The sequence below is a fragment of the Suillus bovinus genome (assembly GCF_016758785.1).
Source record: "Suillus bovinus strain UH-Sbo-P2 chromosome Unknown EDB93scaffold_78, whole genome shotgun sequence".
Lineage (NCBI taxonomy): Eukaryota > Fungi > Basidiomycota > Agaricomycetes > Boletales > Suillaceae > Suillus > Suillus bovinus.
Window position 1 is genome coordinate 60972 of NW_024542134.1, and position 14749 is coordinate 75720.

Genomic DNA, 14749 nt, shown 5'->3' on the forward strand with positions numbered 1-14749 from the left:
AGGTGGTGGAACGGAGCATGGGTATGCTTCGTCAGCAAAAGGATCCGGCCAAATGTACTGGCTCTGCTGAAGCGACAAGTAGAGAGCGAAAGGGAATGCAAGGATGACGAGGATGACAAGGGTAAGGTCGGGGTAAGGGTATGATGCGAGGGCTGATACGAGGAGGATTAGGAGGAAAATGGTAGGGGCCCAAGCGTCCAGATGTTCTTGTAACAGTCAACATTGACCAGACAAACATTGTATACCAGCCATCAAACACTTCAACCTTCGAAGTGAATGGGTCGAAGCAAGTTGCTGTTATTGGGCAGGAGGAAAAGCGTGCCTTCATGGTCATCAATGGGATTTCCACCAAAGGTCATGCCCTCCCCTTGCATCTGATCTATGAGGGAAAGTCATCATGTTCCCTTCCCTTGAAGCATACTCCACAATATAAAGAAGCAGCACAACTCAACTTCAAGATCTCTTATGCGAACACACACACTTACTGGGCGACATTTCCCCTCATGTGCGAGTACGTCACTGACATTTTGGTGCCTTATTGGGAGGAGCAGAAAGGACTTGTTGGTGCACCGGCCAATCAGGAGTGTATCTTGCATCTCGATGTCTGGAGTGTGCATTGATCCATTCAGTTTTGTACTTGGTTGGATATGACGTACCCTTGGATCAAGTACCTGCTTCATCCCCGGGGGCTGTACAGGTGTTGGTCAGCCATGTGATGTTGGTATTCAACGGCCGTTTAAACTTGCAGTCAAACACACACAGCATGCAGATATCGTCAACGAGTCTCTTGCTCAACTTTCTGAGAAGACTTCACCAGCACTCGTCCGACTTGACACAACAATTGGCACTCTTCGCAATCGGTCATTGCAGTGGGTCATCAATGGGTATCACGCCATAAACAAGCCTGAGCTTGTGAAGCAGGTCTGGCCATCATCTCTCTCTTTATCGTTGTTGTGTAGCTAACTTAGTATTGTTCTGAATAGGTGTTTTTCATGTGTAAAGCTGGGAAGGACTTCAATCTCTCATTTGAAAGTCTTGCGAGTCACGAGGCACTACAATATCTGTGGGAGGTCCAACAGAATGATAAAGCTGGGTGGATCAGAATCACAACTGCTCAGTATGAGACCAGTGTCAAAGCTGCTGATGAGCTTGAGGTCACAGGAGACATGGATGCACTTAGCACTGAACCTCCTTTTGACAGTGTCAACAAGCAAGACATTGATGCCAGTGATGTACCCATGGAGGTGCTTATTGATCACCTTGCATTGGGGGGCATGCATGCTGTGGATGGTGGTCTGTCCTCTATGAACCACTCGGAAATCTATAATGTCAGTGAAGATAGTACTGATCTAGGTATAGAGGGCAGTGTTAGGAATGCTGAACAGGGGCGTGGAAAGCGTAGACGGATCGCAAACAAGATGTACAATGACTTCTGGACCCATTAGAGTAATATGTATGTTTTTTTTCCATTTTTACCACATGTCACAATTTAGCTTCACCTTCCAAAAATTTGCATGACGGTCACACCAAATAGGTTCGATTCAACTAGAGGCTGTGATGCGTGACGAACCTAGTGTCGAAACTATACAGTATCCCCGGGATGTTTTGGGGCCTTCCATTCACCTTTGTGTTGGGAATCCTCCTCGTGGACGAGACTCACAAAGCCGTGGTGAGGAAATACCCGAAGGTGTGTTTTGAGTCAAATGATCATGTTAGAACTTGAATTCATGCTTTTTTATAGTCTTTCATTGCGTGGCTCGCATGGTGAACTCGAAGTCGTACGAAGTTAGATTATTTTTGGTTAACAGGACTGTTCAATGTAAATTAATATTAAATGCGTAAATGTTATCCACTTAGTGGCAAGTTAGATTATTTTTTGTCGACGTAAATTAATATTCAATGTTCCACTTAGTGATTAAGAGTTTCACATGATATTTTTCCTCTTATCACTGGGGATCGAGTCATTTTGAAAGTTAACCTTCTCCTCCCACAACGCAGACGAACTCGGAGTCCTCTGCGACCGCAACTAAAGCCACTCGAATCTCCTTGCTATTATATGCCCATAAACTTTACAGACACATTCCCGAAAGACAACTTGACAGCCAAATCAAATCTAACCAGCTCTTATCAAGCATTACATCATGGAATCGTTCAAAGCACCAGCCTTCTCGACATTCCCAACGAGTCTCTTACTCATATCACTTCATTCCTTCCTGCTCCCTCGCTCCTTGCGCTCTCCAGGACAAACCGACGTCTCAATGAACACATAAATGATGACAATACCTGGTATCGGGCCTTTGTCAACCAATTTCTCGGGCTTGGTCCTGAGAATGATCTCGAGAATGAGAGGAGTCTCATACTGAGGAAGTCAGAACGCACTTGGCGAAAGGAGTTTATCATGAGGCATAACTTGAGGAGGTTTGTAGATGTGTCGTATTCAGTTCTCCTCTTATCTTGTATCTCAGGCGCTGGGAATTTTCGCGGAATGGGACGATTACTCATTCTCCTCAAGACTCTACCATTGATGGCGTCCTTCTGATGTCTGAGTCTGGTCTTCTCACATATTCAATTCAGTACGGAGTAGTGGCTCGTTCGCTTCCGCTCAGCGGCAAAGTTCTCAAGGGGTACCTCGATGCTGCCGGAACAGGATTGGGTATAGGGAACCCCAATGTTGAATTTACACCCAATGTCTCTGTCTGCCGTCTCACTTCTGATGGTGGAACTGCCAGGGCTTTCTGGGGAAAACGTAACGGGGAAGTGGCAGTGACGACGGCTGCTCGAGTCATGGATCCTGGGCGTGCATCTTCAAGGCTTGTTAGATGCAAAGTCGAAGATCAGCATGACGGTGCTGTGAATGAGATTGCATTGGATCCTCTTGTCAACCGATTTGTTTCCGGGGGTGCCGACGGGCAAGTCAAGTTATGGGATATTAAGACGGTTACGTGCTTGTGGTCTAGTGACAAGGAGCTTCAGTCACTTGTGGCTGTCCCATTCCTTATGGTATCCTCCGCTCTTGCAGACGGTATCATAGCAGGTGTTTTGAGTAGCGGAGACATCCTCTTGTGGACATCGTCTGGACAAGTGAACTCGGACGACTTTTCCAGCCTGGCATCGTTTGCACAACATCGCATCGTGTCGCCCATTTTCAAGGGACAATCATCTCCCCATGATACGTTCATACCTCAACCTCAGCCAACTGTGCTATGTGTCCATCGTCACTCACAGACAAAGACAGCACTACTCATCGGGTACTCCGATCACACGTTCTTCTACCGTGTCGTAGTTGACCTTACAACGGGCAAATACGAAACTACCACATTTGGTGATATCTCATTCGGATACAACTCCATCATCGAACCTATCTTTGCAGCTCAGCCAGATGATTGCAATTTCATCGTCACTGGTGATGTGCAAGGTTTCATTGGCATTTACGACTGGGACACCACGCAAACATCTTCTTCTGTCGCACCTGCCTGCAGATTTGAGGCTCACGAAGATGATGCTGTGACTGCGCTTGCTTGGAGCTCGGTTGTTCTTGCCACAGGCTCTGCACGCGGGACAACGACCGTATGGGACGCGCTCACCCTAGAACCTCTTAGGATTTTTTCGTCCCCAGTCCCCCGTGCTGCACCGGGTCGTGAATTTGGAGGTGTCAGAAAAATTGTGATCGAACAGGAACTTTTGATCATCATTGCTGACAATAGGGTGATGTCGTGGAAGGTGGGGCAAGTACACCACCGTAATTCTCCGCACAAAAGCAAACCTCCTCGTTCGAATAAATACTCAATTCCCAAAGGACAACGTATGCATGTTCTATTTTTTGGAGATTTTCGACTGATCAAACGTTGCAGAACGATACGATTTGCACAAAGTTATCAACGAATCCAAACGTGAGCTAGAACAAGAAAATGCTTGTAAGCAACGTACGATGGGGCAAAAAAGCAAGCAACTTTCCGCTCTAAATATGCTTGGACTGTCGGAGTCAGAGGCAGTAGAATATGTCTTGATGCTCTCCCGCGAGGAAGAGGAGCATCGCCGACTTTCCCGTACCATCGATGAAGGTGTCTTCGAGGGTGACTTTGAAGACGAAACACTATTGTCAGTTGCTTCAACTTCTTCAACAGTGTATGGTTCTGCATTACCTGCATCGAACCAGTCTTTCCCGAGTTTCCGCTATGACCGTCATTCTCGTACCTATCCACGTGCCACCCGTCCCGCGACGAATGAGAAAGTACAAGTGTCTCCTGTCTTCATCCCGGAACCTATGGAAGCCGGCGTCACCATAAGCCCACTCAGGATACCTACGTCCCTGCCAGGTGCTTTGACGGGTACAAGGTCTTTGCCGGAAGTGACTCACTCCTTGTCGTCCTCTTTCGAACACTTTCCCTCGATCAGCTCTAGCATTTCCTCATCGACCAGCAGCTTAGAGCACGTTCGTTCGGCATGGAGTATACCCCTACGCTCGCCGGGTTCATCTCCACATGCTGCCACACCTATCTTCCGCACGTCTTCCGCAAGCATGGATAACCATGTTAGACGGTCTGAAGAAGAGCTCCGGGTCCTTGATTTAGATGAGGATTTGAGATTTGCGATTGAGTTGAGTCTTGCGGAAGCGCGTAGTCGAGGCGAGGTTTGAAAGTGATACATGGTGAATTCAATAGAGCGTTGGGACAATCTTTCTAATTAGAATCAGTACGAGTTTCGAGTTGTTTTGTATTCGTTGAATAAATCTCCAGTGAGGCATTTAGGCATATATCGACTCTGCCCCCTTTTGATTTTCTGTCGTTTGAAATGCCACATTACGCATGATGCTACTGCAGTTGGTACTAAATATGAATCGGAGCGCCATGAAACAGGGTGGTAAGTTTAATTCTTCCCATGCTCACCTTGACTGACCCGGGACTCCCATCGCATCTCTATTTCTATTCATTGCACCAAACATCGGTGACAGTGGTGAAATTCCGCCACACGATAAATCGCTGCTGAATCCTGATGTCGTCTTCGTTGTCCTTCCGGTTGTCACGTGGGGTGTTGAGTACAATATCTCCTCCGTTCGTACTTGCATCACGAGTCTCACATAAACACTTATCTGACTGAAGACGCGCCGCAGTATTCCACATGCAAAATCATGGGGATTGGAGTATAAGCCAACAAAAACGCGGCCCTTGCTTGACATGTCGCAAGGTGTTCCAGGAACTCCTCCATCCGATGTTCTTCTTGATGCACTATCATACTCATCGTCTTCTCGGGGATCATCAGGGTATTGTCATGTTCTTGGAGAACCTACTCTTCGTTCAGCCTTTGCAAAGGAAATGAAGACAGTATACGGACCGGATATGGATGTTACCCAAGACGACATTGCTATCACGGCTGGGTGCAATATGGCATTTGTTGCAACTATGATGTGTCTTGCTGATGCAGGAGACGAGGTTGTCCTGCCGGTTCCATGGTACGTCTGTCGTCTCTTCTTCGTGATCTTGCTCAAAAGACGTTGTATAGGTATTTCAACCACCAGTATGGTAGTTTACTCACCGAGTCTGCTCTGCTCTCATTTGCCTGATTACCTGCCCAGAATGAGCTTGAATCTTCTCGGCATCAAAACAGTACCACTATATACTCGCGTTAATGAGGGCTTCCTTCCTTCAACAAGCGATTGCGAGAATTTAATCAACCCGCGGACAAAAGCAATTGCGCTTGTGACACCAAACAACCCAGTCCGTCTCTTTCTGGTTGACGTGCGTCAATTCATAACCACCATACAGACAGGTGCAATTTATTCTCCAGACTTGATTTCAAGGTTCGCCGAACTCGCACAGAAACACAAGATTGCTCTTGTCCTTGATGAGACTTACCGGGATTTTGTGGACACCATGCCCCCGCACAACCTGTTCTCTCCATTTCACACCGAGGTGTCGAAGCCCTCTTCGCTATGGAGATCCAACGTCATTCATCTATTCTCCTTTTCCAAGTCTTACTGCTTCCCTGGACATCGACTGGGTTTGATTGCAGCATCACCCCACCTCTTGAAACATGTCACTACCACACTCGACTGCCTACAGATATGTGCGCCACGCCCTCCACAATTAGCTCTCGCTTCTCCAGGCTTGCTACCTATATTGCGTCAGTCAATCCAGGCCGGTGCACAATCGCTTAAAACACGCCACGATATCTTCCACAAACATCTCCCTCCCGGTTGGACGATTGGATCGCAAGGCGGTTATTTCGCCTTTGTAAAACACCCTTTTGTCGGAATCCCTGCAATCACATTATGCCAGCGGCTTGCGGAAGAACTCGGCGTTTTGGTCCTTCCCATGCAGTTCTTCTGCGATGACAACGTTGGGCCTGACCTCGAGTCACTTGGACAGTCGAAGAAGGACTGGGAGCGCTGGATCAGGTTCTCAGTGGCGAATGTGAGTGACGACATGGTAAAACAAGTGTGTGGGCGACTGCATGAATGCGAGCAGCATCTCGGTTGGAATGTAGAGTAGTCTTTGCTTACAGACTTATCGCCAGAAGGAAGTATCTTAAGAGGGGACATTCTCTGACAGCGGGCTCAAAATGATCCGTACCTTACCTTATGATATTTGTCGCCTGGCCCAACATTGACTCAGAGGTACCCGAATATGTACGAGATGGAGTTTGAGCGCACACGCGAGACAGAAGGGTTAATGGCCGCTGTAAGTCCCGGTTATCCCAATTGGGTTGATTTCAAACTTGAAGTCTTGGCTCAAGTTAATCACGGGGTCTCTACCAGGCTGGCCGCTGTTCCCTAGCTCCGCACTTTCAAGCCTAATCTGTCACTCAAGAAACTACAAAGGGAGCCATTCGTCAAATGACTAATTAGCGCGCGTCGTGTCTACTACTCTCCCTCTCTCTGCGCGTATGGCAACTCCAACTCCAGCCTTCCGCCTAACCACTCCGCCCCCTGGACGCACCTTTGCGAACCAGCATACCTTGCCCAAGCTCCCAGTTCCATCTCTCGATGACACTTGCAAACGCTACTTGACTGCTCTTCGAGGTCTCCAGGATGACAAGGAACATGCTGCCACTCAGCATGCTGTTCGAACTTTCTTAGATAGCGAAGGTCCCGCTCTACAGAGGAGATTGAATGAGTGGGCTCAAGAGAAAGCAAGGTGAGTTTCGTGCATCGCTAATCAAACTGCCTCATCACCACGGCTTCCGGATCTTACATCACACCCTTTTGTTGTTCGCAGCTATATCGAGGACTTCTGGTGAGCTTCTCTTATTTTGCCTCGAGATACTTCTTCTAATCATGGGTTTCTCATCCTTGTGGGTAGGTATGAAAGCTACCTCTCGCACAGCGATCCTGTAGTACTTGCTCTCAACCCTTTTTTTGTCCTCGAGTACGTTCATGTGATTTTCATTTACCTTTAAAACCCTTTAACTCACTACCCACAGGAATGATCCTAGCCCGGATCGAGGCTCTCAGCTACCTCGCGCTACGGCTCTTATCATATCTTCATTAGGCTTTGTTCACGATCTCCGCCAAGGTCTACTTGAACCCGATGCCGTACGTGATCATGCACTAGATATGGATCAATACAGTAGATTGTTCGGGACTGCTCGTATACCAACAGAGGTATGTCTCGCAGAAATATATTTGAACTCAAATCAAATCTATTCGTTTGGTTAGCGCGGCTGCAAGATGCTCGTGAATGATGCGGCTCGTCATATAGTGGTTTTGCGCAGGGGACAGTTCTGTTAGTCGGACACACATGCCCATGCATTCAGCCGCTAATATCTCACTAGATTGGTTTGATGCCCTTGATGAGGATAACCGACCACTGTTAACCGAGCGTGAGGTTCTTCGCAACCTCCAAGCCATCTGCAAGGATGCTGACAAGACTCCAATAACTGAGGTAAGGACTTACTGAACAACATTTATCTGCTTCCTCTAACTGTGGCTTATAAAGGTTGCTCGTACGGCTATTGGTGTTCTCACTACCGAGAATCGGAAGACTTGGTCTTCCCTTCGACGCGAACTCGCGCAGGACAAGACCAATGCAGCTTGCCTGCGCCTGGTTGACGATGCCTTGTTCGTAGTCTGCTTGGATGATGCAGCTCCAGGTCGCGATGGCATCAGCGCGCTCGTTCAAAATGGCGAAAAGGGAGAAGACCTTGCTGCTCTATGCAGTAATTTCCTCTGCGGAACTTATGACTTGCGGGAAGGTGTGCAGGTTGGCACGTGTACTAACAGGTGGTATGACAAAGTGAGTCAGCGTTCAAGATACTTGTCGGTATTTGATCTAATTTGTTATTCAAATTAAGCTGCAAATCATTGTGTGTGCAGATGGTGCTGCCGGCATCAACTTTGAACATACCGGCGTTGACGGCCACACAGTTTTGAGGTACCTCCCAGTCGAACTGTTTTCTTACTATATGCTCATGTTACCATCAGGTTTGCCGCAGATGTCTTTACTGAAGGCCTGATGCTGCTCGCGCGTTCAATCAATCCCTCCGCACCTACTCTATTCCACGCATCCCTTTCTCCTCACGCTAAATCCTACAGGCCTCCCAAGTCAATAGCCAACGGAAACTTGCCAATATCCTCTCAAATCTTCTCATATGATACCTCACCATCTAAACTTATCTGGACCCTAACCCCTTCAATTCGAGTTGGCATTCGGTATGCTGAGACACGCCTGAGTGACCTTATATGTCAAAATGATTGTCAGGCGCTCGAGTTCAAGGGCTATGGAAAGAATTTTATCACAAGTCATGGTTTCAGCCCCGATGCGTTTGTGCAGATGGCTTTCCAGGCGGCATACTTCGGACTTTATGGTCAGAATGTCCTGTTCGCAGATTCTGCAATCTCAATTCTGACGTTGTAATAGGCAGAACGGAGTGTACTTATGAACCTGCGATGACGAAGGCCTTCCTTCACGGGAGGACTGAAGCGATCCGGACAGTGCAACCAGAGAGCGTCGACTTCACAAAAGTAAGCGTCTGCATGATCATCCGGCTCTTCTTCCTTACTTGTTTCCATTCGTTTATCTAGACATTTTTCTCGGAGTGTTTGCCTAATGAGAAGATCTGTAAATTGCGCAAGGCATGTGAGCGACATGTACAACTTACGAAGGAGTGCAGCCAGGGCTTGGGCCAAGACCGGTGGGTTCTTTTGTTAGCTGTACCCCTATTTCAGTATTGATGGCTTCTTGTAGACACTTGTATGCCTTATACTGCTTGCATCAGCGCCAGGTGACGGGAAACCTAGATCCCTCTCCTGATGACCCGATCCCGAACGGAAATATTCAGAAGAATGTCCTCCCATCAATATTTGCTGACCCGGGCTGGAATCTATTGAGTACGTCTATCTTATCCACTTCAAACTGTGGAAATCCTGCATTGCGCCTGTTTGGATTTGGGCCCGTTGCGGCTGATGGGTATGGCATTGGGTATATCATTAAAGAGAACGGGATTAGCGTGTACGCCACAATTTTCATTATCAAATAGACGTGTCACTGACACTGACTAATGGTCCTATAGCGTCGCTTCATCAAAGCATCTACAGACGCGCCGATTTCTGGACACCCTTCGGGGATATCTGTTAGAAGTTCAGAGGATCTTAATTCAGCTCCACCGCTCCGCAAATGAACGCCCTGCGCCATTTGTTGATCACGCTGGTATCCTCCGTGACTCTAAGACTGGTCGGCCAATCAACGGCCACGGTTACGGGTCAGACGAATCGGGGAGTGACTACGAGGACACCATGCGTGAGTCATTTGGTTACGCGCAGCATTGGTGAGCTTCCTAATACTTATATTCTTAGCCGGGTATTCGTTCTTTGATAGTGGTGATATCGATCTGCTCGGACGCCGCAAGAGAAGTCCATATGCGAATATTGGTGTGTCTGAATGACCTCATGTGATATTTTCTGGTGCTGATTAATTCTGGTATGTAGGAAAAGTCCTCCCGCTGTCCGATTATTGACGGAAGGTACCTAAATGCTGTATGCACAAGTACCAAAGTATATATATTCTATGTAGCATGATTTTATTACTTTTTGTCTGTATCAGTACTGCATTTATGATGTATCAGGGTTCAACGTTGACCAGTGACCCATCTATATAAACAATGTCTTCAGTGTAGTCGTGTCGAATGATTCGACGCCTTCGAGATGTGGCTTAGCATTCATTGTAAAGCGAACGGCAAGCATCATGCAGTGGGAGACGCTGTGAGGTAATGGCATTATTTCCTACAGGTTCGCGTACAGGTCTCAGCTGGCAGGCTGGACGAATTCAACCCACAAAACCCTCTGCGATTTGCTGAAAATACCGGAAGTGGATAACATTTGCACATTTAATATTAATTTACATTGAGCAGCACCAACAAGAAAATCCTAACTTCGAGCTCACCATGCCAGCCACGCAATGAAAGACTAAAGAAATGTATGAATTCAAGTTCTATCACTGTAGTTTAACTCAAAACATACCTTCGGGTAATTCCTCGCAATGGCTTTGCGAGACTCGTCCATGAGCAAGATTCCCAACGCAAAGGTAAACGGAAGAACCCAGAACATCCCAGGAATAGGCGTCGTGCCAAACACCCGCTGGAAGCCAGGTCCATAAAGGTTCACGATGCAGATCAATACCGTGCCCGTCATGCCGACAAGTACTAGCAGGTTGCGACGCGGGCCCCAGAGAGGATTCGACTGCAGGATCGATACTCGGCGGTTGCGAACCGACAGAAGAGTCCCGTACTGTCCGATAGCCACCGTCACGTAGCTAGCGACTCTGAGAATCAGCGTTGCGAGAGGAAAAAATGATGACACACTAAATGCATTGACCAACAGCGACGAAATGGGTTAATTGATCGATGCTGTAACCTTGCCAGCCATCCTGCCATTGGCTGAAAGTCAAGATAACGTCGTGGAAACCAAGGCCCTGTTGGCGCATGTACAAGAACCACATCGCCATCGCGCAGGGCCACAGCATCAGTCCGTAGAACTGAGGTACAAATGAGTATGTTTGGGTCACCCAGGTCGTGAAACGTACCAAGTAGACATGGAAGAAAAGGCGCCAATCCGTGAGCCTATCGGTCCTGGCATTGCGTGGTTTGCGCTGCATCAAGTCTACAACAGGAAAGTGAGCACCGGAAAGATCATCAATGCAGGAGCACCCACCCGACTCCGGCTGCTCATACATCAACGAGATCGACATGATAACATCGTTGGTGATGCAATAGCAAACTTGTTGATAGGAGTTCATGGGAATCTGCATGCCTAGCAAAACGTTTGCGAGGACCGCCATGAATTCCGAATAACTTCCAGCCTGTAACACCATCAGTATAAAACCCGCTGAGATCGTGCTGCTTCCCCAGATGCGACTCACAGGCATGAGGTACAATGTGACTTTCTTCAGGTTATCAAAGACTAGTCGACCCATCTCAATCGCGACCGGGATCGAAGCAAAGTCGTTCTTCAACAAGATCAAGGCCGCTTTAGAGAGATGGCATTAGCATCATCGAAAACACTGAGGAAAGTCCATACCAGCTTCCTTGGCTACATCACTGCCACTACCCATCGCGACGCCAATATCCGCGGCTTTGAGTGCTGGTGCGTCATTGACACCATCTCCGGTAACTGCGACCGTATTGTCTCCGCGAGCTTTGATTTCCTCCACGATTCGCATTTTCTGGTCAGGGGTAGTGCGCGCAAATACGATCTCTGTGTAGGTCCCGACGACGACGTTCCAATCAAACGAGGTGAGAGATGTGACGTCTTCTCCTGTAAGTACCAAAGAGCGGATAGGGTCATCATCGGAGGGCTTGATAAGGTGAGGATCTTTAGGCGAGTCCTTCTCGGATGCAGCGGTTCGGACATCTTGGATAGTGTCAACAACATGCTGGGTAATGATACCGACCTGAGAAGGGGGTTAATAGTGACTTATAGTAGCGGAAACTAAAGACAAAATACCTGGCGCGCAATAGCTAGAGCAGTGAGCTTGAAATCACCAGTGACCATAAAGACTCGGACTCCAGCTCGTCGAATGATAGAAATCGACGGCGATACATCCGGACGAGGAGGATCGCAAATTCCAACTAGACCAACCAAGGTTAAATCGCACATCTCCGTGTACATGAGGTCTTCCACGTCATTCGGTGCGAGTCCAGTCTTGATTGGTTCTATGGGTTTCCTACATCTGACCTCGGCAACGATATCAGATGTCAGGGTGCTAAGTCAAAAGTGCATATACTCACAGCACAAGTACTCGTTGACCTCGGCTTGACCAATCCTCCTGAAGCGTGGTGAACATCTGCCTCGCCCTACTTGTTAACGTGATGACCGTCCCATCACTCTGTAGTACACTGCCGCAGGAAGGGAACAAAACATCAGGAGCCCCCTTGACGAACATCCATGTCGATTCTACGTCCTTTTCAGAAGTGTTGACATTCGAGACCACGGAAAGCATCCATTTATTGCGGGAATTGAAGGGGATCTCGAACTTCTTCTCATACTCTGTCTGAAGAGTACTCGAATCTACATCAAGCTCCGGTATTGAAAGGGCCTCGGAGAAACGCAAAAGAGCGGTGTCGGTTGGATCGCCCTTGATCGTACGTTCCTGCACCGGAAGGTGGTTGGTCGTTGCGTCGAATTTCGCGCCGTTGCAAAGCCTCGCGATCTGATGGAGCACCTTGAACGCAGAAAAAACGGCAGGGTTTGAGGCCTTCGTGACCCGATCGTTAATTTCCTCGACGCCGAATACGTCATCCAGGAAGGCGATATTCTCTACCATCTGTGGGTCCGTCAGCAAGTTGGTAATAAGAGCAGATGCATCATTCATCTTACCATCTTTCCCGCAGTCAGCGTGCCTGTCTTGTCAGAACATAGCACAGACATGCATCCTAACGTCTCGATTGTCGCCAGATTCTTGACCAGCACCTGACGTTTAGCCATGCGACGTGCGACAACAGTCAACGAAAGTGCCACGCAAATCGGGAGGCCCTGCAAGATGTCAAATAAGAAGGGAATGCAGAAATTCACTGCCGGCCACCTACTTGCGGAACGAAAGCGGTCAAGCAACCAATCGAATTCACGATGGCAGAAGACGTGGTGTCGTATCCAGGATACGTCGTCCGTAACCAAACGCCGTATAGGAAGAAGCGACAAGCAGAAGAAAAAGAGTGCGAGACATGAGATAATTTTTGTGAAAAACCACACCTCTCTTTGAATAGTGGTGAGCTTAAACTTCGTTTCTCCCGACATCTTGACGAGGCGTCCCATGACGGTCCTATCGCCAGTGGCAAACACGACACCATGGCAAGTTCCTTGTACGACAAAAGTGGAAGTCAGCGCGAGGTTACGAGTCTCCAGAGCGTTGTCGGATGTTGCAGCAAGAGCTCCTGGTACCATTTCGCTGAAAGTGGACTTCAGCCAAATTCAAGCACGTAGGACAAGACACAGACCTTTCGCCCGTCAGGAGAGAGCGATCAAAGCGAAGATCCGACGATGCCTGCACGACGCGCATGTCAGCCGGGACACGGTCGCCAGCGTTGAGCACGGCAACATCGCCGACTACCATGTCAGCAGCTGGGATTATCTGCTGGTTTCCGTCCCTAATGACCGCAGCCTCATGTGCAATCAGAGATTTTATTGACTTCATGATTCTGCTCGCGTTCCAATCGACCAAGGCATAGAACGTGGCAGAAACGATGATGACGAGAAGCTGTAGTAGATGAGGATGAGAAGAGGAGGGAAATTGAGCATCACAGTTGATGGTCACGAACCAACAGCACAGCAACACCAAGAACGAAAGCCGTAGGAGGCCCGAGGGGTTGGTAGGAGATCTAGGATGTGTATTAGAGAGTCACAATAGCAGGTGAACGACGGAACTCACGATAGTCAAGATGAACGCGATCCACATGAGAAAGTTGAAGCCACCAAAGACGTAATTGAGCAATTTCTTCCAGTAGACGGTAGGAGGAGGACTGATGATATTCTTGCCATCACGCTCCCTGCGACGAACAGCGGCAAGCTCCAAACCGACTGTAGGATGACTGGAATACCGGGTATACACTTCGTCGACACTCAGTAGATGAGCGTCTATGCTTGAAATTGCGTCAGCTGGGTCTTGCGGGGATTTAGAGGCTATCTGTTTCTCTTCAACGCGAATTGATAATGTACGGTATCTGTTCAACTGTTATGTTAGCGTTATAACGCGCGGGGGCAGGGATACGAATAACAAACGCTATTTGAATGCCATAGCCCTCCCCAGACCTGGGCTCAGCAGGGGATATCGCTGTATGTGCCATCGAAGTAACCTTTATCAAGACTCTTGCTTCTCTGGTATTTATCATAAACTACTTACCTCAAGGCAATGCATCAATTGTGCCTTGCCAGACCCGAAAGCTTCTAGATTTCACCAAGAGGTATTTTTGCCATTCACACAACGGGCTAACTCACGCGGCATTGTCAGTGATCTAACGTTAAAGATCAAGATGAAGGAAACCTGATAGTAGTTCATCCTGCACCGATCGAATCTCACAAGAGCGCCATATTTAGAACTGAAAAACCCTGTCTGTTTAGTATTAGCCTCAAACGAGTTGTAGACCGTACCGAAGAACGGATTGATTGAAGTCAGCGCTGCGCACACCTAATCGTCGGCCACTCTTGTATCATGTAGCCTCCAATCTTTTCACATCAGGCATCTGAGGCACGGATACTTGTAGCACATGTCAGTCCACACTGTCATATTGGTACATCATCGATTCATCAAGGGATCATCATCAT

General features: G+C 48.1%; 5 protein-coding genes across 5 annotated transcripts; 4 read left to right on the forward strand and 1 right to left on the reverse strand.

The window, feature by feature from the left end:
• Nucleotides 1-747: 747 nt before the first annotated feature.
• EDB93DRAFT_1306630 (uncharacterized protein) lies at nt 748-1445 on the forward strand (the record flags this gene model as incomplete). Its single annotated transcript, XM_041454758.1, has 2 exons — nt 748-921; nt 984-1445. Coding segments are annotated over 2 exons (636 nt in total), but the record flags the coding sequence as incomplete, so codon positions are not given.
• A 1090-nt stretch (nt 1446-2535) lies between these two features.
• EDB93DRAFT_1093018 (WD40-repeat-containing domain protein) lies at nt 2536-4636 on the forward strand (the record flags this gene model as incomplete). The annotated part of the gene is made up of 2 exons (XM_041446479.1): nt 2536-3802; nt 3852-4636. Coding segments are annotated over 2 exons (2052 nt in total), but the record flags the coding sequence as incomplete, so codon positions are not given.
• Nucleotides 4637-4652: 16 nt separating this feature from the next.
• EDB93DRAFT_1173473 (pyridoxal phosphate-dependent transferase) lies at nt 4653-6669 on the forward strand. Its single transcript, XM_041450420.1, has 6 exons — nt 4653-4692; nt 4749-5051; nt 5111-5449; nt 5500-5514; nt 5573-5714; nt 5763-6669. The coding sequence occupies exons 2-6, from the start codon at nt 4993-4995 to the stop codon at nt 6486-6488; spliced, it is 1281 nt and encodes a 426-aa protein (XP_041303289.1). The 5' UTR covers nt 4653-4692; nt 4749-4992; the 3' UTR covers nt 6489-6669.
• A 213-nt stretch (nt 6670-6882) lies between these two features.
• Nucleotides 6883-9951, forward strand: EDB93DRAFT_1254696 (acyltransferase ChoActase/COT/CPT; the record flags this gene model as incomplete). The annotated part of the gene is made up of 15 exons (XM_041453662.1): nt 6883-7133; nt 7215-7232; nt 7299-7364; nt 7420-7600; nt 7655-7721; nt 7771-7880; nt 7935-8231; nt 8290-8369; nt 8420-8802; nt 8856-8959; nt 9020-9129; nt 9183-9446; nt 9508-9734; nt 9791-9865; nt 9923-9951. 15 exons carry the CDS (start codon nt 6883-6885, stop codon nt 9949-9951), a joined length of 2262 nt encoding a protein of 753 aa, XP_041303290.1.
• A 421-nt stretch (nt 9952-10372) lies between these two features.
• On the reverse strand, nt 10373-14271 carry EDB93DRAFT_1254697 (uncharacterized protein; the record flags this gene model as incomplete). Its single annotated transcript, XM_041453663.1, has 14 exons — nt 10373-10399; nt 10454-10745; nt 10795-10967; nt 11016-11092; nt 11144-11291; nt 11352-11458; nt 11510-11882; nt 11936-12161; nt 12220-12755; nt 12809-13376; nt 13426-13685; nt 13747-13806; nt 13857-14148; nt 14207-14271. 14 exons carry the CDS (start codon nt 14269-14271, stop codon nt 10373-10375), a joined length of 3204 nt encoding a protein of 1067 aa, XP_041303291.1.
• Between the last annotated feature and the right edge of the window lie 478 nt (nt 14272-14749).

Coding starts and splice junctions, on each gene's coding strand:
- EDB93DRAFT_1173473 (XM_041450420.1), top strand. CDS start 4,993: ATGTCGTCTTCGTTGTCCTTCCGGTTGTCACGTGGGGTGTTGAGTACA. Junction 5,052..5,110: donor TTGAGTACAATATCTCCTCC/GTTCGTACTTGC, acceptor GACGCGCCGCAG/TATTCCACATGCAAAATCAT. Junction 5,715..5,762: donor TTGTGACACCAAACAACCCA/GTCCGTCTCTTT, acceptor ACCACCATACAG/ACAGGTGCAATTTATTCTCC.